We start from the raw sequence: 25464 nt of genomic DNA, 5'->3' as shown, positions 1-25464 counted from the left end.
GGTTCACTTGTCCTGACTTTTCTTCAGGAGCATGATATCTATGTGTTGCATTTTAATTGTCTTTCCTCCATATCTATTATTTCTTCTTTGATAATTTTCATCTCTTTGTCCTTTCTTTTGGCATTTGGGCAAATTTCTGATATTGGTTCTTCACAAAATTGATTTAGTTTTAGGTATTGCTAATTCTGCTCTTTATTCTTAAATTCTGCTGTGGCATTGTTTGCTAACTCTGCCTGCTCTTTTTACAGTTCAGTCTAGTACCTTATTATCTTGTGCTTCGTGTATTGTTTTATAGAGTCCATGTTTTCTTTAACCTTTTTTTTGAGAGTACAAAACAGATTTTAAATTAATTTTTATTTTTTTAAGTAAATATTTTTTGAAATTATGCCATTCTTTTACTTTTGGTGTTCATTGTTTTCTTCTCATGTTTCTAAAACCTTCCACAGACTCCAGGTTATTCTCTGTCTAGTTCTTATTTCCCCTATCTATTACTTATCTATAAAACTGAGAATCTCATCTGTCCCAGAATAGGAATAGGACCTGACTAGACACAGTAAAATTAGGTCAACAGAATTAATAAAAATGTAAAGAAGAATCCTCTTTGACTATTGGATAAGTGAATTTCTAAAAAAGATTTGAAGGAAGACAAGTAATCTATAATTCAAGAAAAATATAGAGGTGTCCTAGAATTTAGTGCCTCAGTCTGATACAATTATGAAAAAAACTGGAGAAAGTTGACCTTCAAATCTGAGAGGTCTTAGAGAGATGAACAATTGTAATATCATAATGACATTCCCTGTCATAATGTTTGCCTTATAGATATTATTGAGTTTTTTAACTGTTAAGTTATATTCCATTGGCTCAGGTCACCTGTGTTTATCTAATCTCATCATTTTCTGTTGGTTACACCGATCTAACTCAATTTTGGAGGTACCTCATTGTTTCTTTCATCTACAGATCTAGCTAGTTTAAAGATGAAAACTGCAGCAGATGAGAAAGAAAAATACAGCTGGAAAACTTGGATGAGTTAGAAACACTAAACACTTTTCAGGAAAGCTGAGTGTCAGAGAAAAACAGATGCTGGAGGAAAACAAAAAAAAAACAGGTCACAAAAACTGACCTGGCCAAAGGGGCCATGACCACACATTATCCTCAGATGAGGGCTTCTAATTCTTTCTTCTGCTTGATCAATTCTACTGAGACCCACTAATGCATTTTCCAGCTCCAGGATTTGTTTGATTTTTTTCTATTACTTCAGTATCCTTGTTAAATTTCTGGTATATTTCTGAATTGTTTCTCTGTGTTTTCTTGAAGTTCATTGAGCTTTCTCAAAATAGCTATTCTGAATTCCCTGAGAGGTTACACATCTCCATCTCTCCAGGGTTGGTCACTGGGTGCCTTACTTGGTCCATTTGTTGAGGTCATATTGACTTCAATGTTATTGATACTGTCAATGTTTGTCAATATCCGGGCATTGAAGGATAAGGTATTTATTCCAGCCTTTGAAGTCAGGTCTTGTTTGTACCTGCCCTTCAGAGGACCTTTCCAGGAATTCAAAGTAGGCTGATGAGTTCCCTAAGCCAGTGATCACTGCAGCCATGTTTGTACTACAGGGCACCCTAGGCCCAGGTACACTGCAATTCTTACAGATTCCTAGGTCCCCAGCCCTGTAGACTTGGGGGAGATCAGGGATTGTTCTCTGCATTCCCAGGTAAAGCCCCTAGCTTACTTCCCTTTCTTTCCCCCAAGCAAAAAGAATCTGTCTTCAGGCTGCACTGCCTGGAGTGTGGGGCGCGGTGATACAGGCATTCCCATAGCTGCTGCAGCTGCTGTCGTCATACTGGCTCACACCTCAAGTCCAGGGTCTTCCAGATCTATGCAGCATCAGGGCTTGCCCAAGGACTGCAGTCACTACAGCCTGCCTGCCACTGAAATTTATTTGAAGCCCAAGAAATTTCCAGTGATAAAGCTGGCCAGAACATTGGTGGGTTCTTCCTGTGGGGGCAGCTGATTCCCTTGTGGCCCAGGGTGGGTCTAAATGCTTCTTTTGTGGGCACCAGCCTGGAATCAAGTGCTGTGGGGTTCTGTCCAGTGTCGTGTGTCACTATGGCAAGACTGGTACTAAGTTTCAATATAAAGCCCTACACTTTCCTCTTTGTCCCCAAGCCATTAGATTCTCTCTCAGAGATGCTTTCCTGTGGTTGGGGGAGAGGTGTCATAGGCAATGCAAGACTGTCCTTCCTCCCTTCTTCAATCATCTTTTCTTATTATCATGTTAAAAGCAGGTGCTGTGATCTCTCACCTGGTTAGCTCTTGTGAAAGTGTTTTCTTGCATAGACAGTTGTTCAATTTGATGTTCCTTCGGGGAGACCATTGCTGGAGAATTCTATTCTACCATCTTACTCCACCTTCTACCTGTTTTTAGTTTTTACATGTTCTAGTAAATAATTGTGAAGTGATAGCTTTATTTAAATCTTGGGGATCAAAAGCATGTAGCTAAGAACGTTTCCCAAGGAATATTTTAAAATTTTTATATTGTTTATGGAATGAATGCTTTTTGATTCAAGGTTCTTAAATGTCGTTTTAGTTTTGATTCAATGTTATACAACACTGTTTTTTTAAACTGTGATCTGCAGCCCACATGTAATGGAATCACCTGGGGTGCTTATATAAAAAAAAATGCAGATTCTAGGGCTCACACCAACTAAATCTCCTGGGATTGGAGACCAGCAGGTAGCTCCTATAATCTCCACAGCTGCTTCTAAGGCACACCAAGTTTAAGAAGCATTCTTTCATATTCTCAGACTGGGGATTCTGACAAAATGACAAAGAAGGAAAATCTTAATCTTTTAAATTAGAGTTCGGGCGTTAGACTGTGCACTTCTTCAACACAGTTTGTCTTTCCCATTTTCCCTTTCCAGTTCTTTATACTGTCAAGGGATTGGGGCAGAAATGGGAAACAAAGCAGCGAAAGAAAAACTATTTTTTTAAATACACATTTTGCTTTAATAATCACCAAAAACATTTTCATTTTCTGTCACCCACCCTGTCCACCGGTTATGTTGGCCTTCAATATATGGCAATAGCAACGTATATAAATCTATATCATACATTTATACACACACACATATTCTATCAGCACTGCGAAGACACAGACTAGGCTTTACTATGGCTGGGGGCCTCTCCCATGCCACTTAAAAATGAGCACAGGTTTGCTCTATGCAAGAATTTCAACAGAGTTGGTCTGGCCATCAGTCCCCAATTTCCCTGAGGTAAGATAGGATGACAAAATGGGACAGCATATTTGAAGTGAGGTCAGTCCAATTTGGATACCATAGAAGAAAAGAAATTGGATGTGCTAGGTTAAGCCTGAGATGGTATCTGGGAAGTCACCACATTCATGATGTGAACTCAAAGAACACAGGTGCTACAGTGCAGACCAAAGCCCAGCCTGACTCGACCCAACAGGGTCAGGTGTGGATCTGTGAGTAGTGCTCACTGAGCTCTGCCAGCAGTGTCCGGCAGGGCACCGCTGCTCAGTAGTGTGCTTTTAGAACCTGCCAGAGGAGCTCCAGCATTGGTACCACATGCCCCATTCATCGGAATCAGGGTCCTATATCCACTGAACTTTCCATCTCAGGACAGCTGATGAGGCAGAAATGTGCTGTTGCTAGTTCCCAAGCTGCTGGGGCTGTTGAGAAGCAGTACCACGAAACCTTCTATGCAAACTACGCATCTTCTGCTTAGTGCTGGGCCAGGTGGACCTTGGCTAACGGTATTCCATAGCTCTCAGAAAGGCTTTCTGGCTTTCTCCCAGCTCCACCAGGATACACCTCTGACTCCCTCTTCTGGACCCTCTGGTGGACTTGGAGGAACGAGGCCCAGATGCTCCTCAGCAGATAGGTAGCTGCACAAAAGGAGGACAGGCCCACCTTTCCTGCTGTTTTAAGGACTTCTGGTGGCTGCGCTTCTTGCATGGTGCCTGGAAGGCAAGGGTCACAAGACTGGAGTACACGACAGAGCCCTTAGGGATTTCACCTGCAGACAAAAATAAAACAATCCAAATCAGTGTATGTTGCCAGGCCCTACTGATGGCTACCTGAAGCTGCAGTGAGAGCTATGGGGTGACCAAAGCCAGGAGCATGGTGAGAGCCAGTTAAGAGGATGAGCTAAGAGCATGCGCTACAGTCTGGAGAAGCAACAGGTGCCCGAGGTTACGGGGAGCCTCCCCACCTCCCTGTGTGCTGAGATCCCTGCTCCAATTCACTGCACACTGGGCGGCTGGATCCTACCACTGCCTCTTTAGGGGCCAGGTGACTCTCCAAATCACTTTGTCTCAGCAGAAAGAGGCCTTTGCCATCTCCACCCGAGAAAGAAGTGCTTAGCGTGAAACATGCACATATAGAAACAGCCTGTTGTAGGAAGAAGAGGACATTTTGTGGGGATGTCCTCTGTTAAGTTTATGTCCAGTCGCCATAATGAGAGTGTGGAGGGACCAAGTCCACAAGGACCTCAAAGCTCAACTAAGTCCAGTTCCATCTTTGACAGATGAGGGTGCAGCAGTCTCACAGAGACTAAGGGACAAGCCGAAGCCACACGCCAGTTAGTGATAAGCCAGGGATTAGAACTGAGGCCTCGGGTCCTTTCCAGTGATCTATGGGAGGTGGAGGGGAAAGCTTCCACACTGGAGAAAGCCAGTGGATACTAGAGACTTTTGGGTTACCTTTTAGTGGATACTAGAGACTTTTGGGCTACCTTTTCTGGCACAGGAATAAGGCTTTACAGAGGCAATCCTGTAAGTGTTGCTCTAAAGAGGCTCAGGAAAGAGAAGAATTATCAGAGAAAAACAAAAGGGAGTTAGTGAAAAAATAAAAAAAAGAGCAAGTTAAACTGGCCCAAGCCATTTTCACACTGTGGAGATCAACATTCTCTCAGGTTACAGTTTAGAAACATTTCTAGGAATGTGCTCAATTGCTTATGGCAAAGCTTTGAAGTCCAGGTTTAGTTTCTGATTTTTAAACCATTTCATATACCTCAAGTTTTTCTTCAAAGCACTTCCTAGGGAATGATTAACACTTAGTGTTTTAAGTAAACATAGATAATGTCTGGTACATTTGTAACATTTTTCTCCTGAAGATTCAGTTGTTATTTACTAACAAATTCTCTTTTAGACAAATGAGACCCAACAGATCTCTTTTGTCATGTTGCTTAAAGATACAGCAAAATCAAATTGCTGTTCTTAACCCAGGAGTGTGCAGTGAAATCAGTTTACTAGGTTGCAAATTCCTTTTACTTTTTCATGAAGAGTAGAACACATAACTGGCCTCAAGATCCCTCTACCGAAAGCTTATTCCGAGGCAGACTCCCGAATGTCTAATGACTTCAAGAGTCAGCTGAATTGCATTTCTCCAGATACCTGACTCGGCATCAAAGAAGAAAAACTGGAGTGAAAAAGAGAGATGATGACAATGTGAGAGTGAACCAAGATACAGGGGCAGGAGCTGACGGGGTGGGAGGGTGATGGGAACAGAAACTAGCAGGACTCTCACTGAGGACCTGTGATCTTGCAAGCGGACCCAAAATCTTCTCCTGGAAGGCCAAAGCAGGCCAAGGTCGCCTACAAGATCTGCTAATGGATGGTGATGGGTTGGGGACAGGCTTGGTGCCTCTGACTGGTGCAGTAGTTTCCTTCCGTCTAAGTTAGTCCTTGCCTTCTTTAAAACATCGTGTGTTCTGGTTACTGAAACAACAAAAGAGCACCACAGAGTAGAAATCACCAGCAGAAATTAACCCTACTTGCTTAGCTGAGAATTCTAAAGCATTTATTTCTTTCTGGCCATTCGGCTTGGAGTCTCCTTCTATCCACCCTGTCCTCCCCTCCCTCTTCATCCACAATTGCTCGTGGCACAGGAGGTTTGGGGACATCAAATCAGTCACCACTCCCAACATCTCCAAGCCCCCCGGTCACTGCTCCTCTGCAGCACAAGTGGGGCATCGGGAAGACTGCCCGTTTCTTCCCCCATTCCCTCTCAGGGAACCTACGCTGGCTGACGATGAACTGCTCCATGCTCTCCTTCTGCTGGTTCGCGGTCTTCAGGCGCTCAGCTGTGCTCTGAAGGAGCCGCTCCTGTTTGGATACTTGGGTTCTCAGTTCCAGAAGTTCCCTTTCTGTTGATTTTCCCTGGATAAGAGGAACAGACTGTTACTGAACAGGCAGAAGGACTAAAGCACCCTGTGCTTTGTGGCTCTTTCCAATTCCAAGAAGGATTCTACAATCTTCTCTACCCTCCTGAACTGGATTTCCTCCTTCACAGCCTCAGATACCTCCAGCTGAGGACAGTTTAGGATGAGGCCATTAGGTAGAAATATTGAGACTCTGGAATTCCCCATGTAGACTAGCACAGGCCCACACACCTGTAGCTTAAGAGAATGTCACTACAGGCTGGAATAAAACTCCCAACTCTGAAGAGGACCTTGCTTTAGTCCTGATATCAGTTCTGTCACTCTCCCTTCACAGGCAAGATTGAGAGTTCAGAAATGATATATTCGGGAGAGAGATCTGGATTCAGGAAAGTTTGCAAGTTTGTAAATATTTGTGCCAATATGGAGATGGCAAAACACCGTCTCCCTGGAATGAGCCTAGCTGGATCCCAAAGGTGTTGGTGATATTGATCTGGAGCTGGGATCCCTGGGGAGGGGATCCTGAAACCTGTCTCCTCGAGGGTCTGCCAATCAGAGTTAGCCTGAGCTCTGAGCAGATCCTGAGGGGTGGCTGACTTTCCCCAGGCCTGGTCCAGAGATGCCAGCTGAAGTGATATGCTGGAATTCCAGGCAGCGGCTGAAAAGGCTCAGTCTCATGGGGGCATTCTGTGATCATGTGACCGTGGGACCTGAGGGGTGGGAGGTGGGTGCTGAAGCTTTAACTGAATTTCAGCTCAGCCAAACTTCAGAGAGGTAAAGAAACTGAACCTTTATGGATTGCCAGGGTTATGATGTCTCCGCCTTTTCCACACCCCTTCCTCTTCTTCTTTGATTTCTTACCAGGGGCCGGGGGCTGGCAGGGAATGGGATGTATTCAGAGCTGCAATGAAAGCAGCCACCATGGATCAGAATGTCCCTCCAGGGACACTCCTCTAAGGTCCTGTCTATCCCAATTCACTATGTGGCTCCTGATTTTCTGTGAAAGCTGTGACAGTGAGGAGACAGAACAGTATTGGAGGGCAGGAAAACTGGGTTCGAACCAAGAAAGGACACTGGCATCTTACCACTTTGCCAGGCAGCACAGGGATGTGGGTGCTTGGCAGGGCCGCTCTCCAGAACACGGTGAGGAGGGAAGCCGACTCCTCTAGGGCGTGGTGCAGGGCACTGGTGCTGCTCCGAAGCTCACGAATGCCTTTGCTGCCCAGCACCTGGGGAAAGGTAACACCACAGGAGCGGAGAGATTACTTTCTTCCCCCTGCATGGGCTCTTGCTTCCTTTGTGAGTGAGGCACAGAACATGGGCCTGCTTGAACTGTGAAGCCCTCGCACAACCATTTGCAGCTCTCAGAACTAAGGTGCTGGTCCCTTTACCAGGTATGCCTCCCTCCACCTGCAGAACCCACAAGGCTTTCAAAACTCACTCCCCTTGCTGTGTCCTCTATGAACCTGTTACCTTCCTTGCCTGAGATAAATGACCACGTTTGCATTGGCGGCCTCACAGCACAGAGGATGGCTTCTCATGCTGTGTCTGTAGCCCCTTACTGTGCTGATCTACTTGTGTGTGTGTCTTGCCCTCTAGTGTGGGGTTCTGTGGAGGCAGGGCTGTCCCTACGCATCCATGGGTCTCCAGCAGCTCAGACAGCACAGCCCTGGTGCCTGGTCTCTCTCACTGGCAAGGCGCTCTGAGAAGCTTTGCTGACTGCCTTCCCTCCTCTATGCAGTCTGCACAAGGAAATGCCATGGCTGCCAGGCTTCTCACCCCTTCCACATGTGGGGGCCATACACCTGCAAATCCTTCAGTTTCTGTCCACCCCATTGTGTCAACTCTGCCCACAGATGGTCATGTGCCTTCATGAGTGTGGTAGATAATAAGCTACCAAAGGCTGCTAGGCAATGCCACATGTTTCTGTGGGGCTGAGGGGAAATATCCAGTCAGCTACATCTGGAACAGAGCAGAACTGACAGTGAAAACAGAGATGACAGGGCCTGGCTGCTATACATGGAAGAGGAAGCCTCAGCTGTTGAGAGATGCAAAGCACGGAAAAACAAAAACCAAAAAACAAAAATGGTGGGAGACGGAGTTAACATCAAAGGAAGAAAGGGCACAAGGAAACAGTGCATCTAAAGCTACAGGTGTGATTACCTCTGTGCCTTGGGCTTCAAGGCCAGGGAAGCTGCACGCTGACCTCACAAGAGACACTATCTTTTTGGCCAGCAGCTTGCCCTCCACAATCTGCTGTCTTAGGGCACTGTAGTCATCCATGTGGCCAATGACATGGCGGCCATGCTTATTGGCAAAGGAGCCATCAGTAGCATCACCCTCCAGCTTGGGAGGGCTCTTCATTACTGGAGAAGTATCCAAACCCAAGCCTGGAAAAGAAAATAACAACACAACAGAATCTTCTGTTATTCATAATGATATTGTCAGTTTACTCCAACTCAAAAGAGGTAGGAGACAAGAAAAGGAAGAGGCTGGGAACAAGAAAGGAAGCCTTGGAATATACAAGGGTGGGGCAAAGTCCATGGAGATCTTCTGGCTTCTATACTTCTATAATGTTTCTTACATTATCTCTTGATAAATTTGCCAGGAGACAATTTTTTCCTTATTGGCAAATGAAATAGGACGAATCATAATAAATACACAGACACAGACAAGGAAATCAAGCTGGATACAGAGAGTGTTTTTAAGAATGGAGAGATTATGGTGCAGCAAAAACAGCAGTAGGTAAACTATAGGAGGATGAACAATGGCAAGAAAGGCAGCCACAGAAGGTGCAGTGAGTAGGGCTAAAGGCCTCGGGGCATGCAGAGAAAACTCTCTAAATACAGATAATATGTTTACAGACAACAAAAGGTTGCTTGCATTAATCACTTTCCATCATCAGTCCCTGGGCCCTTTCGTTGCCATATTTACCATTTGTTCTGTGGATTATGGCCGTTTCTGAGCCAGGAGTAGAGGAAGCAGAGCTGGGGAAGACCAGAGCTGGGGAATGATCGCAACATCCCAGACTGGAGGGGACACAGCTGAATCTAGGGGGTAAAGGCAGCCACAGTTTTCAGGAACCCTGGAACACCCTGCTTGTGAAGCACATGCACACCTAGCCGTCCCCACTGAGGCCTAAGGTGGCAGGACTCTCCTCTTACAGAATTATCCATACCCTACAAGCAAAAGCAAAAGCCAGTGAGTCACTGAGTTCAGAATGTTTCCATTCTTCAGAACAAAAAGATATTCCTTTGACTGAGGGGTGTTCCATGAGAAAGAAACCTCAAGTTTGAAAAATTATTAGGTGTATTTTATTTTTATTTTTTATTTTTTTATTTTATTTTATTTTATTTTTTTTTGAGACCGAGTCTAGCTCTGTTGCCCAGGCTGGAGTGCAATGGCCAGATCTCAGCTCACTGCAAGCCCCGCCTCCCGGGTTCACGCCATTCTCCTGCCTCAGCCTCCCGAGTAGCTGGGAGTACAGGCGCCCGCCACCTCGCCTGGCTAATTTTTTTTGTATTTTAGTAGAGACGGGGTTTCACCGTGTTAGCCAGGATGGTCTCGATCTCCTGAACTCGTGATCCGCCCGTCTCGGCCTCCCAAAGTGCTGGGATTACAGGCTTGAGCCACCGCGCCCGGCCAGGTGTATTTTAATAAACCGAGTGTTGAGTATAATTTGTGTGTGGTATCTAATACGATGCCCTGTAACTAAATGTAATATGTATAAATATACATAGCACATATTAAAATGTAGAATCAAGGAACCAAGGAATGAATGGATTTATGGAGGACTAAACTCAACATCGTAGTCATCATTCTGATGAGCCAATACTGAAAAAAATTGACTTGTATGAGAAGAACGGAGACAGAAGGCTTGGTGGGTTAACGTTGTCTTGCTGGAGACTAAAAAGCAACCGTATAGTGGAGGAATTGGAAAATATCACAAAGAAGGTAGAAAAGGTCCTGCTCAGGCAAGTGTGGCCCAGTGCCTGCTTTCCAGCTCAGGCCTCGGGGGTGCTGGAGAAAGCGGGCAGGGACGGTGCCAGTGGAGCTGAGTCTGGGCTGCTGTGTGGGAAGCCAGTGAGAGGGGAAGGCCTGGTTAGAAGGAAGAGTTGGAGACATAACTGAGCACCACAACCATCAGGGCAGCCCAGAGGAAGGCAAGGCGTCCACCTAACGTTAGCTGAGAAGTTCCTGGCGGCCAGGTGGTTTGCTTGGCGGCGTACGTGTGTTTTTTTTTATTGAATTGCCAAAACAGCATAATCATGTTATTGTCACCTTCATTTGACAAATAAGTTTACTATCAGATAAATGAGCATCTACAAGAACCAGAGAAACATAAAGATTCACATGACCCAGAAATAGCTGGCAGGAGAGTTTGAAAGCTCAGCTTTAGAGAAACTGAACAGAAGTGGCTCCTGATTTGAATGAAATTGAAGGTGTGGCCATGGAGGTGAGTGGAGATGGTGTACTAAATAGTGTATTAAAAGGAAAAAAGGACAGAGGAAGTAGAAATTGAACGATTTAAGAGACTAGGGGGACACCACTGACATTTCTATGAAAACTGGGAGAAGTGAGATTGATGGGGGATGTTGAGAAGAGAAGGGGGACCTGGTCAAACACGCCTACCTGAAAAGGCAGGCAAGAGGTGGGGTAGAGAAAGCGAATGATGGCCACCCAAAATAAGTCACCCACCATCCAGGACTTCCCCAGAGCCCTGTTTCCTTAGGTACAGGAACATTTTGCCACACACTGAGTTCCCCACCTGTGAGGGAAAGGGAGACTAGAGAATCTGGAAAGGTCGGCAATATGGAGACAGGGCACCATGAACTGGAAGGAACACAGACTGAAAATCACAACACCTGGTTCTGATCCTGGCTTTGTCTATAACTTCTCTAAACCCTTGCTTGTCTGTTAATATCTCAAGACCTAAGTTTTCTTATGTGAAATACAGAGAGAGCAAAACCTGCTTTACTTCAGATGAAATTATATATGTGAAAACACTTGGCTAATACTAAAGCACTAAGCAAATCCAAGAAAATGATATGAACATACATAGCTGCTAATTACTGAGCAATTCTTAGTGTGCCAAGCACTTGTAAGTGATTTCATTTAATGCTCAAAATCATATAAGGTATATATTATTATTATCCTCATCTTAAATATGAGGAAACTAAGGCTTAAACCTCTGAGACTTTAAACACCTTGCCCAAATCAAACGACCTCTAAGCTCAGAACCTGGAGCCTGGTCTGACCTAAATCCCATGCTTCACTCAGGCTGCTAAACTAGAACATTTCTAATTTCAACCTGACCCCAAGGAGCATGGACCAGGCAGATTGTACCTTCTGCCACAGACATCCTGGTGATCTCCCCACTGGCCGAGGGCTTTCTAAGTCCCTTTTCCTTCCTACCTTGGAGGAGCAGCTGCTTGTTTCCAGGGTCAACGCTGGCTGGGAAGTTCTGGTTAACGGAGGAGGGGCTGAGGCTGCCTTTGCCAGCACCGCTATCCAGCTGCTGTTGCAGCTGCAGTTGCAGACAATTGTTTCCCTGAATCCTCTGCTCCAGCTGCCCCTCAGAGCTCGTACCTCTGCCACCAGGTGGCTCAGGTCACTGCTCAAAGGGATTTGGTGACAGGCATCCAGGCTGTAAGCTAAGAGAGAAGAGGAGTCTGGTAACATTGACCCAAGTATTTCCAAGCACTTGTCAGAACCCTCCTCTGTGACATTCTTTTCTGCTAAGGATCCCACTATCATCTGAGTCTCATGCAACCCATCTATGATAGAGATGTCACCATTTCTGTGTGTGGCCTTGGGATGGCACTGAGCTGGCACACATCCAGTCTGAAACTTCCCTGCGGTTTAAGTTACACACATGCACCTATAGAGCATTTGATTGGCAGATGAGGATAAGTCCATATTTCATCTCTATAGTAACCTTAGTCCTGTAGGCTAAAGTACAGAATCCTCCAAGGTAGAAGGCCAGCACTGAGCTAGAGAATGGTAGGGGATGAGGGAGAAAGAGATTTGACAGTCTTTACTCTCAGAAATGAAAGAGGAGAAGGAGGAGGCCTTTTGGTAGCATATGAGAATGTGAGTTGGACACCTTAGACCAGGGATTATAACTGAGTTTTTCAACTTGTATCTCTCTCTCTCTCTATATATATATATATATATGCGTGTGTGTGTGTGTACATATATATACACACACCTATATACAGTGTGTATATATGTTGTGTGTGTATATAATATATATAGGTGCATATATGTACATATATATGTACATGTATACATGTATATATATTTACCTGCATTCACCACATGTAGTTTATGTCTTTGTACTGAGGATGAAGAGATATAAGAAATATTCTACAAGGCCACAATACCTTGTATGAAAACCTTAAGGCCAAATGTATTTTGAAAGGTAAAATTTGTTTTAGTTTTTAGCAAGGCAACAGGGTGCATATATCATATATAACATGTACCCAGTTGCATGTGAGCCACAATCCTTAATAAAACATATAACTATCTCTGCAATCAGCTATGTGAATATTCTAAGTAGATAAATAAAGACTTATGAATATCCTCTTGTCAGTTCATCTAGATTTTGTCACTAAATGAGTATTTGAAAATTTTTAATTTGGAGATCTTAATGAATTTTGAAATTACAGAGAAGAGATTATGGAGCTTTAGTGGTTGTAGCTTTGAAATGAGTCCTAAAAGGCAGGGAGAAAAGCATGAAAGGAAAGGTAGCTCAGGATGAAGTAGTTTTAGAGACTTTGGTAAATAATCTACTCTTGAATTTTGCCCAAAGTTTTATGATGTTCCTCTCTTCTTCCTCAATCCAAGTTCTCACTAAATTTTACTTATTTTTTAAAGAGATGTTTTAAAATCTATCTATACCCTTTCATTTTCCCAGTAGCACCTTATATTAGACTGTCATCTCTTAATGTGCCAGAATAGCGCTAGACCCATCCAATAGGTTTTCCAGATTCTAATGTCTCCCAACTCCAGGACATCCCCTGAGACTTAGCATCTTAAAATTCTGTTTTCATCATATCCTTATCTTCTTTGAAAAAAAAACAGACTTAATTTAATTATCTCTATACAGAATGTCAACTTCCACCCTGACCGGTGGGCTTTCAAGATTTGGGGACTCTGCTCCTCCATCCTGACTTCTCACTCCCCCAACCCGAAGCTTCTCCTGTGGGCAGGCTGGTCCCACTGACCCAACACTCACCATGACTTTGTATTTAAGCTATTCTCCGAGCCTGGTGAGCCCCCTGTATTTCTTCAAGTTCCAGTTCACCTTCTCTTTAGAAAATCAGGAAACTAAATCAGGATTTATGATAATTCGAATCTAAATTCCACTGCCCTTCACCTTTGCTTAGCCCTCTGGAGGGACATAAAATACATGAGTTTTTTTCACCTGACAGTTCTTCAAATATCCAAAGCCAGTTCTCATGTCCTCAAGATCTTTTGAAAGCCTAAATTTCTTTAGTTTCTTTGACCAGTTGGAGATTTCTGGGCCACACCATTGTGCGCCCTGTCTTCATTATGTTCCTTAGTGTGTCAATGCCCTTTTCAAAGATGGTGCCCCTTAATCTAACAATATTTTAGACATGGTCCCCACAGGTGAACATCACACTTACACTACCATAGCGTCAGATTGAGCTGGTATATCTAGCAACCTTTGGCCTGTACTTGTGTGAACATGTTTCTACCAAACCCCAAACCCTCAAGTCCATGAATGGCTGCCTGTCCTATATTTCTACCCTCATCCTGTATTTCTATCACTGATATTTGTAATTGAGCTCAGGATTTTGCTTTTTATCTTTGCTAAATTTCATGACATTGATGTCAGTCCTCTGTTGCAGCCTGCTGTGACTTATTAATATTATGTTTTGAGTACCTTTCTCCATTTAAAGAAGAATGAAAAGATATATCAAAATTCTCAAATATTAGATTATTATTTAAGCAGGTAGCAAAGTCTTCAATAAATGTCCTTAACATTTAAATCCAGGATTGAAATTTAGGTCCTATTAGTGGTATTTCTATAAGGTTTTTTTTTTGTTTTGTTTTCGTGTCTTTTAATTTTCTCCTGTGGGCAGGCTGGTCCCCACTGACTCAACACTCACCATGGCTTTGTACTTAAGCTATTCGCCCAGCCTGGTAAGCCCCTGTAGTTCTTCAAATTCCAGTTCACCTTCTCTTTAGAAAATCAGGAAACTAAATCAGGGTTTACGAAAATTAAATGGAAGGGCAATAAGCTGAGAGCCAGATGTCACTAGGGAAAGGGTCACGGTGGGAGCAGACTGCCTGCTGCATTGGGCTGAATGGGTTGTCAGTATGTATTACTAACAATATTAAAGGCCTTTTTAAATTGTGATATCATTAGGACAGTTCTTTTGCTTTAAAAATGTTATAATCTAGACATTGATAGGAATGTTTTCTTAAAGTAATTAGGAATGATCAGGCTGGGTCTTGCTCATGTCACCAACCTGTCCCTTTGGGCTTTGTGTATGAGAGTTCCTACTGGGAGCCCCAGGCTTGGGTGGGGGTTTCTGAGACAGAACTCTGTAGCTTGATCTCCACAACTCCCAAAGGAAAGACCTAAGACCTCACTAGCATCCAATGCAAGGGTAAAAAGCTCATGGGGTGAGGGGAGAAGAACACATACCTTTCAGCCCCTTCTTGGAATTGCCATAAAGTGCCTCGTAGATTTGTAGCTCTGACTGGAGGGACTCAAAGAGCTGCTGTTTCTCTTCACACTGTTGCTGCAGGAGGACCAGCTTGCGCTGCAGTCTGACCAGGGAGAGGCAAGGCCCACTGAGATGGCAGAGCCACTCAGTCACACCAGAGCAATAAGCTGAGAGCCAGATGTCAACTCAGGGGGTCATAAAGATTACGGTTAGGGTTACATCTGAGCCCCAGATGTCAACTCAGGGGGTCATGAAGACCATCACTTTTATTTTGCAGATGTGAAAATGGAGGCTGAGGGAGGTCAAGTAACTTTGCTTGAAAACACACCATTACCTACATTAGTTCAGAGCAGAACAGACACACCAGCAGTCTCCTTACTGCTCCTACAGTGCTCTTTGCATTCTGACAAGCAGTTACAGGGCTTATGCTGGGACCAAGCATCACAGCCAGTATAGAAGCTTCCTAGGTGGTGGTGAGACTAATGTCCTATATCTAACTGGAAGCGTGGAAACCCTTCTTTTTCATGTCTCTCATATATTGAAAACTTCTACAACAGAGTTTTACTCTCTCAACTTGGGAGTGACAAGGCATTCCCAGAGAAGTCCTTTCTTCTGCTCAAAGCACCCCCCCGCCCCAACACACAAAAATCAGGAATAGCAGAGGGAACATTGAGGTTTCCAAAAGAGGACACCAATTGTCTTGCCAATATCCCTTCTTTTAATGTAAGAATGAACGTAAGAATGAAGAATGCTTCCTTCTCTGTCAATGGGTCCCCTCTTACCTGGAGTCGTTTTCCTGGAGGGAAAGACGTTCCTCCCTGAAATGCAAGACCTCTTGCTGCTTCTCCCTTAAGTCTTCCAAAAGCTGCTGCTTTCCATCTTCTCATGCTCCAGCTCCTTTTCCAGCTCTTGAAGGTGGGATCGAGAGGACAGCAGAGCCTCCCTCAGGCTTTCCGTTTCCTGGGAGTGCTCTGGTGAGAGGAACACAGGAGGATTGATTTATTATGATGGGGCCAGAGGTCAGCAGGAAGAGGACCCCAAGCACATCTGCCCTGACAGAGTTAAGGAGCAGGGAAGGAAGGCCTTATGTTGGTGGGCAAGAGCATACTGGCTCAACATCCCCCATAGCCTGGAGAATGTTGCATCTCTCTCTTTGCAAAACCCTTCATTCCACTTATTTAATCTGTCCTACCTTGCTCTTAGAGAAATTCTGGTTTCTAATGCTCACTATTTTCCAAGTGCTCACACAGCATCTGTTCGATAACCTATCCTGATCACTCTTATTCCACAAGACGGCCGAATAGAAAACCAAATCCCAAAGCAGCAAATTTAGGTGAACACAAATTTCTGTAATACCTATGTAAATAGAATAATCCATCGCATAGTGGGCAAAATGGTGATACATACCTCCAGAGCAACAGCTTTATCATGTATGTGCTGGCGAAGTTTCTCAAAAAACATTTCATTTGCTTTAAGGGTTTTGTCTGAGTTATCTCGATACTGTAGGAACTCCTGAAATTCCTGAGACCAAAACATAGTTTCTTTTATTCTTTTATTCAATATTAACCAAATTGCCAAGTAATTTGTTAGTTATTCAGGATAAAAGAGATGTGATCACTTTCCTCAAAAGTAACAAGTTTAGCAGAGATAACAGACATATAAATTGTAAACTATTCTGCAACATACAACAGACACAACACATAGAATTAACTGTTCTGCATCATACCTAGCTACCAGGGGAACACAGGATGCACTGCCTAACTCTGCCTGCAGGTGTCAGTAAAGACCTCACAGAGGAGGTAACATTTGCCGTGAGTCCTAATTAAAGGACTAGGATTTCCTAAGTGAAGAAGGGAGAGAGGATGGTATGCTAGAGAGAAAAAAAAAAAAAAAAAAAAAAAAAAAAAAACACTACACATACAATGAAAAAATTGTACATTCAGTGAAATGTAGTGGATTCAATGTGACTGAAGCTTAGAGTAGGTGGCAGAAGAGATCAGTCTCTTCTTATAGATGCTCCATTTTCCCCTCAAACTTTCATTCTATCATCAAAATGACTCTGTGGAAGTTTCTGTACAGTTTTTTGTCTTCGTCTATTAAACTGAGAACAGTAACCAAATATTTTGTCTTCCCAACACCCAGAAAAGTGTGTGACTCACAGAGGTGCTTAATGATTATTTTCTGAATATTAAGTCTTTATAAAAGACTTCATAAAAGACTGCTTAAATCAGGGCTATATGTACTGTTTCTTACACTTGTTAGTAAGCATCTTAATTCACAAATTATGTTTTCTATTTATTTTAAATCCTCTTGATTCCCACCTCTCAATGTTTTCCATATAGCGGGGACTCAACACAGGTGGAATAATATCTTAAAATTATATAAACAAATTTCAGAGTTCTATGAGCCCAGTTTTCATTGAAATCATGTAAACTCACCTGAAGCAAATGCTCCTTGTGACTCAGACTATGGTTGAGGTGCTGGATGTTTTGTTCCTGGGTTCGAATCTCATTGTATTTTTCAGCCTTCCGGGCACGAAGCTGTTGGCTCTTGTTCTGCATTTTTTCTTGTAGCTGCTGCAAGGCTTTCCGCAATTCCTGAATTAAACATATTATTTTTTTAAAGAGATCTAAAATTGTCACATGGTTATCAGACATTACAACTAGACTTGTAAAGCGCTTAAAAGCCATCACTCCCACTCTCACCAGAAAAAAAGCTGAACAAACCGAACATCAATAACTCTACTTATATGCAACAGAAAATAGAGGTCCTAAGACATGCCAATCCTATGAAACTTCGAGCCATGGGCAAATACAGAGAATCACAACTTACCTGAATCAGAAACCACCGCTGGAGCCAGCATTGGGTAGACATAATTCAAAGGGAATTGGCTAATTGCTGGAGCTGACAGCAGCCCAGCCTGAGAGGTAAAAACTCCTGGGGGCCTAACTAGTGGGAGCCTCCCATATCTTCATGAGTTTTGTCTCCAGAAGACTTAGGGTGAGAATCGGAGACAACTCCTTGCATGCTTCTGGAGGGGAAGGAGAGGTAACCATTGAAAAACATGCCCGGTGCATTCTGTTCTACTTAACAAACACGTGCCCTCCAAAGAAAATTGTGTTTCCAGAGTCTAACCAATGTGGGGAAAGGGAAAAACCCAACTCCAGCGACCTCTAGCCATCCTGTCTCACCTAAGAGGGAACAAAATTTGAGAAGCACTTTTGAAGGTCACAGCCCAGGGGCACAGGCCCACCACAAGACTAAGACCTAATCATAGGATTATAGAACACTTCCCTCCCCTACTCCTTACCACTGTATCAATAGGTCATATATATACATATACATACACACACACTATATATATATAAAAATGCACACACACTACACACACACACACACATATATATAGAGAGAGAGAAAGAGTGAGAGATTTATTACATTTGATCCTCCATATCTGTGGGTTCTGCATCCATGGATTCAACCAGGCCTGACTCCAAAATATTTTTTGAAAACTTATGATTGTGTCTGTACTGTACATATATGGACTTTTTTCTTTGTCATTATTCCCTAAACAATACCACATAACCACTATTTATATAGCATACGGGAGGATGTGAGTAGGTTATCTGCAAATTCTACATCATTTTGTATAAGGAATTAGAACATCCGTGGCTTTTGTTATCTGCAGGGGGTCCTGGCACCGATCACCCAGTGATGTTGAGAAATGACCACACAGGAAATTGGTTCATGTGATTATGGAGGCTGGGAAGTTTGAAATCTGCAGTGTGGCCTGACAGGTTGGAGTCTCAGAAGAACTGATGGTACAGATGTATTCCAAAGGTCATCTGTCAGGGAATTTGCTCTTATTCCCTCTTGCTTGAAGACGCTGGTCTTTTTGTTCTAGTCGGGCCTCCTACTGACGGAATGAGGTTCACTCACATCATGAAAAGCAATCTGCTTTTCCCAGATTCACCAATTTAAGTATTAGTCTCATCCAAAAACATTCTCCATGTTGACACATAAAACTAACTCTCACGGGAAGAAAAGAAGTATTTTTCCAAAATTAATAAGAGATTCCAAGCCATAGATCCAAGAAGATCAGAGAACACCCAGCAGGGTAAATACTAAAAACTGTACACCTAGGCATGCAAGTCCTAGTAAACATTCTCTAGAGAAACAGAACCAACAGAAGATAGATAGAAATAAAGATGGAGAGAGAGAGAGAGAGAGAGAGGAGAGAGAGAGAGAGAAAGAGATTGAGATTGATTTTAAGGAATTGGCTCGCATAATTGTGGATGCTTGGTGAGATCAAATCTGATGAGGTAGACGAGCAGGCTGGAGACTTAGGGGAGAGAGTTGCAGTTCAAGTCTAAAGGGAATCTGCTGGCAGAATTCCTCCTTGTTAGGGGGAGGTCAGGTTTTATACTATTAAGGCCTTCACCTGACTAGATGAGGCCAACTCACACTATGGAGGGTCATCTGCTTTACTCAAAGTTCGCTAATTTCAATGTCTCATTTCATCAAAAAACACCTTCACAGAAACATCAGAATAATATTTGACCAAATATCTGGGCACCATGGCCCAGCCAAATTTACACATACAATTAAGCATCACAACATATAATATAGAAAATGTAGAAAATCAAAGACCAAAGAACATCTTGAGAGAAGCTAGAGAAAGGAAACACCTTACCTTAGAAGAACAAGGATGAGCATTACATTAGACTACTCTTCATAAACCATGCAAGCAAGAACAGCATGCAGCTGACATATTTAGTGTTGGAGGAAAAATAGTCCTGCTAACCTAGAATTCTGTAGAATTATCCTTCAAACGTGAAGGAGAAATAAAGACTCTCTGACAAACAAAAATTGAGGGAATTTGTCACCAGTGATTTTGTCTTCCGTGAGAGGTTAAAAGAAGTTCTTCAGAAAGAAGAAAAACTACAAAGGTCAGAGACAAATCTACACCAAAGAAAGAAGTTAGAGAAGAAATAAATGAAGATAAAATAAAATATTTTATTATTTTTATTCTTAATTCATATAATCGTCTGTCAAAATAAGAAAAATAGCAATAATAGATTGGATGATTATACATTATGAATACATCAAATGAATAATAGCAATGTTTTAAAGGGTGGTAGGAAAGGAATAAGGAATTTTGTTTTTAAGTTACCTGCGTGACCCATGAAGCATCATAGCATTACTTATACATTGACTTAGATTAGTTGTAAATATATATGGCAAGCAATAGGGTGAAAACAAAAACACTGTTTTTTTTTTAAATGAATGAAATTCATATTTTAAGAAGAAGAAAAAAATGGGATCATATAACATGTTCAATTATAGCCAGAGAAGGTAGAAAAAGAGTAAAAGACACAAAAGAAAACAATGAAGAAAGTCAAAGAATACAAACAGTTACACATACAGTACATATTAATCCAGTGATATCAATAGTCACTTTAAATGTGAATGGTCCAAATATACCAATTGAAAGGGACTGGAAGAATGGAAAGTGAGTCCCAACTATATGTTTTCTACAACAAACCTCCTTTAAATAAGAAGACACAGAGATAGTCAAAGTGAAGAGATGGAGAAAGATATACCATACTCATCGTAATCAAAAGAAAACTGGAGAAGCAGCCAAGCACCGTGGCTCATGCCTGTATCTCCGCACTTTGGGAGGCCGAGGCAGGTGGATCACTTGAGGTCAGGAGTTCAAGACCAGCCTGGCCAATATGGGGAAACCCCGACTCTACTAAAGACACAAAATTAGCCGACCGTGGTGGTGCATGCCTTTAATCCCAGCTACTTGGGAGCCTGAGGCAGGAGAATCGCTTGAACCTGGAAGATAGATGTTGCAGTGAGCCGAGGTTGTGCCATTGCACTCCAGCCTGGGGAACAAGAGCAAAATTCAGTCTCAAAAATGAAAACTAGATAAGCTATATTAATTTGAGACAGAGCCTACTTCAGAGGGAGGAAAATCATGGGGATAAAGAGTCATTACATTATGATAAAGAGGTCACTTCTCCAAGAAGATACGAAAATCCTTAACTGATATGCACCTAACAACAGAGCATCTAAATACGAGAGGGAAAAGCTGATAGAACTTCAAGGACAAATAGACAGATTCACTATTACAGTGGGAGACTTCAGCTTCAGTAATTGACAGATCCAGCAGGCAAGAAATCAATAAAGGTATAGTGGAACTGGACACCACTACCAGTCACCTGGATCCAACCAACTTTTTTTTTTGAGACGGAGTCTCGCTCTGTCGCCCAGGCTGGAGTGCAGTGGCGCAATCTCGGCTCACTGCAAGCTCCGCCTCCCGGGTTCACGCCATTCTCCTGCCTCAGCCTCCCGAGTAGCTGGGACTACAGGCGCCCGCCCCTGCGCCCGGCTAATTTTTTCTATTTTTAGTAGAGACAGGGTTTCACCATGGTCTGGATCTCCTGACCTTGTGATCCGCCCACCTCGGCCTCCCAAAGTGCTGGGATTACAGGCGTGAGCCACCACGCCCGGCGGATCCAACCAACTTTTTAGATTACTTCATCCAACAAGAGCAGAATACATATCCTTTTTAGGTTCACATGGAATGTTCACCAAGATCCACTATATTCTGGCCCATAAAACACACTTCAACACATTTTATGGAATAGAAATCATACCAAGTATGCCCTTCATTCAAAGTATGAAACTGAAGTAGAAATCAATAGCAGACAGATAGCTGGAAAACCCCAAAATTGGAGATCAGACAACACACTTCTAATAACACCTGGGCCAAGGAAAAGTCTTGGAACAAATTACATATTTTTAGCTAAATGAAAATGAGTGTATAACTTACAAAAAAATTTCTAGGTGCAGGAAAATTGTTGCTTAGAAAGAAATTCATAGATTCAATGTATATGTTAGCAAAGAAAAAATATCTACAATTAATAATTCAAGATTACAATTTAGGAAACTCAAAAAACAAGAGCAAATGAAACCCAAAGTCAGTGAAAAACAAGAAACTAAGAATTAGAGGAGAAATCAAGGAAACAAAACCAGAAATCAAGAGAGAAAAATCAACAAAACCAAAAGTTAGTTCTTTAAAATAATCAATAAAATTGAGAAACATCTAGCTGGTGAACCAAGAGACAATGAGAGAAGATACAAATTACTAATAAAAAAAGAAAAGAAGGTCCTCACTTCTGACCTCATGGACATTAAAAGGATAACAAATGAGGATTATCAACAATTCTGTGTTCACAAATTTGATAACTTGATGAATTGGACCAAGTCCTTGAAAGACACAGTCTACCAAAACTCACACAAGGAGAAGTAGATAACCTAAATAGATCTCTATTACTGAAATTGAAGCAAAGCTTAACAACCTTCCAGAACAAAGCACCAGGTCTAGATGGTTTCCCTACTAAACATTTAAGGAAGAAATGATACCAATTATCTCTAGAAAATGGAAGCCGAGGGAGCACGTCTTAACTCTGGTCTAGGAGGCAAACTTTACCCTAGTAGCAAAACCAGACAGATGATTTTGAACCAGGATATTGAACTAGCCTGCACTGCTGAGCAGCTCCTGAAACTCAACCCTGGAAGAACTGTAGAAGCAAGAAGGAAACATGGTTTACCGGAACTGTGAAAAATGGTAAACCTCCTATAGAGACTAAGGCGGTTTTGAACCGGCGTGTGTGGAAGGTTGATGTTCACAGGTAGGAGAGAGAGAACGACATAGAGAAAAGCATTTTCGATTCTGCTCTTGCTTCTGACTCCATGGCTATGGGCCAAATGGGGCTCTTCCTGCCTTGGGGGGAAGATTTGTCAGCGGCTCTTAATCCGCCAATGCCGCAGCTGCGATGTTACATCCTGGACCCATATAAGTTTCGCTGAGGAAAAGGGTAGATGAAAACAGGGGAGGACAAACCAGATGATCCTGGAGCATTCTTTTTCCAGGTTTGCTCCCCAAAGCTCCAGAGCTAGTGGTTGTCATGGCCTCCCCACCACGCTGCTTAAAGAGAAGCAATAAAAAGAATCCCTTGGACAGAAGATTTGCCTGGTGGCGTGTAAAACAAACGCGGGTGATAGAAATGAGTTTTGGGCACGTGCTACTCTCCACTCGGGGTCCATCCTTCATTTTGCCGAGACCACCAAAGACTGGGCCTTCCTCAACAGGAAGGTCCGAGGCCCCTCTCTGCAGCTCCCCTCATCTGCACGCGGGTTCCTCCCCACATACCTCCGTTTTCCCTGGGGCCCCTTGTCTCACGTGTGTCTGCCCTACCCCACAGCTTCTCTCCTTTCGGGAATGTCATTTATTTCTTAAGCTGCACTCCATCGCGAGACATGGTCAAATGGTCTGTCCAAGGTCCAGGCAGTGAAATCTATGTCCAGGTGACTCTTTGTATTTCAGGGATCCGCCAGAAGAGACAATAAAAGTCCCTCCGGTTTTAGGGCCAAATATGCAAAGACCAAGCAACCAGACACACTGGCTACTTCAAAGACAGTCTCTGCAAAGTACCTGCTTAGAGAAATTCCACTCCGGAAGGAACCCGAAAGCTATACAGTAGTTCCCTTTTTCTTCTCTTTATTATCGCGTCTGTAACCTACCTGAAGAACAGTTATGGTAACTAAATTTAAAAACTAGAGGTTACAAAAACCACACATTGCATTGGCCGGGAATCGAACCCGGATCTCCCGCGTGGGAGGCGAGAATTCTACCACTGAACCACCAATGCCCGCTGGTCGCAAAACCTGTGGCGTTTCCCTGGAAAGAGGTAAAATACGGACTCAAGGTTTTCACCATTCTCTTTGGATAACTAACAAAAAAGACACTCAGAGCAAAGGCTCACAGTGGAGATTTGCATCAGGCACCACCACAAACTTATGGCTTCGCATTAAAAGAGTTGACTTTAAAAAACCCTTATTTTGAAGTAGGCTCTGTGCAACTGGGTAACAAACCTCTGTAGGAAAACACCAGAAATTCACCTGGTTTCCTGTCATCCAACGTGGGCCTGTGGAAAGTTCTTGCCTCGCTTCTTGATATCTTCTCTTTGCCTTCGCGCCGCTTGGGGCCTTCCAAACCCTTTCCTCCCAACCTTAACACGAACATCAGTACTTTCCCCCAAAAGGCCTTCGGAACCCAGGGACCCGGGTTTGGAAAGCTGGTCTCTTGGCACTATACCTGGGATACTCCCGGAGACCTGGGTGATAACTGAGCTTCTTTCCTTATATACCTATTTCGAATTCCTGGAAAACTCCAGGGATCAGATCTTGCTTTTAACTTCTTAAGCCTTACAGAGACCAAAACAAGAGCGAAGAAATGCACGTTTCGCTTCAAGATTTTTTTCCCTTCACCATGCCCTGGTCGGCCACCCAAGGAGGCCAGTTCAGGAAAAAACGGTCCCATTTGATTCCATTCAACTCTAGGTAGATGCTAGGATGTTATTCCTCTAGCTAATGTAAAGCGTTATTTTGCTGTTTGCCTTTGTCTGATATCCATGTTTTCACTCTCATTCTTTTGTTTCTGATAAGCCTGGTACAGGCTTTGCACTGCTCTCTTTGTTGTTGTTGTTGTTGTTTGTTTTCTTTTCTTTTTAAATGTTTCATTTCCAATTTTTACTTTAATTTCAGGGGTACATGTGTAGGATGTGCAGGTTTGTCTCATAGGTAAACCTGTGCCATGGTGGTTTGCTGCACAGATCATCCCATCACCCAGGCACTAAGCCCAGCATCCCTTAGCTCCTCTTTCTGATGCTCTCCTCTCTTCCCAGCCTCACCCTCTGGCAGGCTCCAGTGTGTGTTGTCCCCACCCCCATCCTATCTGTCCACATGTTCTCATCATTCAGCTCCTACTGATAAGTGAGAACACGTGATATTTGGTTTTCTTATCCTGCATTAGTGTGCTAAGGATAATATGCACGGCTTTTAATATGTAACCCTTTTCTTTCCATTAAACTGTTAGAGCCAGCATTTCCTTTTCTATCCAATCTGAGAGATTTAGATCCATTATAATTAGCAGTAATTAGTGTTATGTTGGAGATGACGGGCATAGTTAGTCTCATTCCCAGCATTTCATTGTATGATTTCCCTGTTTTTGCTTTTTTTTTTGTTTGTTTGTTTGTTTTTGAGACGGAGTCTCGATGTGTCGCCCAGGCTGGAGTGCAGTGGCGCGATCTTGGCTCACTGCAAGCTCTGCCTCCCGGGTTCATGCCATTCTCCCGCCTCAGCCTCCGAGTAGCTGGGACTACAGGCGCCCGCCACCACGCCCGGCTAGTTTTTTGTATTTTTAGTAGAGACGGGGTTTCACCATGTTAGCCAGGATAGTCTCGATCTCCTGACCTCGTGATCCACCCGCCTCGGCCTCCCAAAGTGCTGGGATTACAGGCTTGAGCCACTGTGCCTGGCCTTTTGCTTTGTTTTTTAATGTCTCTTCCTGCCTTTCTTAACTAGACTGGTCTGTCTGGGTAAACTTTCTAAAAAACTTTCTGTTTTCCTATACTGTTTTTGAAATTCCATGTCCTTAGCACAGGACATATTATGGTGGCCACTCTGAGCAAGGCCCATACTGTCTCTTCTTTCCTCTGTTTATCCAATT

The 25464-nt window shown here is 43.2% G+C and overlaps 1 protein-coding gene, 1 non-coding gene and 1 pseudogene across 17 annotated transcripts in view; 1 reads left to right on the top strand and 2 right to left on the bottom strand.

Moving 5' to 3' along the window:
• The window catches only part of LOC126931509 (neuroblastoma breakpoint family member 3-like), an 833099-nt pseudogene that overhangs the window by 698267 nt on the left and 109368 nt on the right, over positions 1–25464 (top strand). The gene's annotated exons all lie outside the window — the stretch shown is intronic.
• Positions 2970–25464, bottom strand: part of LOC126931165 (myomegalin) — a 382023-nt gene continuing 359528 nt past the window's right edge. For 8 of the 15 annotated variants that reach the window (XM_050749186.1, XM_050749121.1, XM_050749130.1 and 5 more), the window contains one exon: positions 4184–5740. In XM_050749186.1, the coding sequence (XP_050605143.1) occupies positions 5337–5740 (404 nt within the window). In that variant the 3' untranslated portion in view covers positions 4184–5336. Of the gene's footprint in view, positions 4039–4183; positions 5741–6042; positions 6182–7265; positions 7410–8343; positions 8571–15716; positions 15854–25464 lie in introns of those variants that run through there. The other 7 variants (XM_050749061.1, XM_050749050.1, XM_050749043.1 and 4 more) reach the window with 7 other exon arrangements.
• Positions 23535–23605, bottom strand: TRNAG-CCC (transfer RNA glycine (anticodon CCC)). Its single transcript has one exon. It is a non-coding gene; the product is annotated as a tRNA-Gly (tRNA).

Source organism: Macaca thibetana, chromosome 1 (assembly GCF_024542745.1).
Source record: "Macaca thibetana thibetana isolate TM-01 chromosome 1, ASM2454274v1, whole genome shotgun sequence".
In the NCBI taxonomy this organism is placed as follows: domain Eukaryota; kingdom Metazoa; phylum Chordata; class Mammalia; order Primates; family Cercopithecidae; genus Macaca; species Macaca thibetana.
This window is presented reverse-complemented; position numbering and strand designations above follow the sequence as displayed.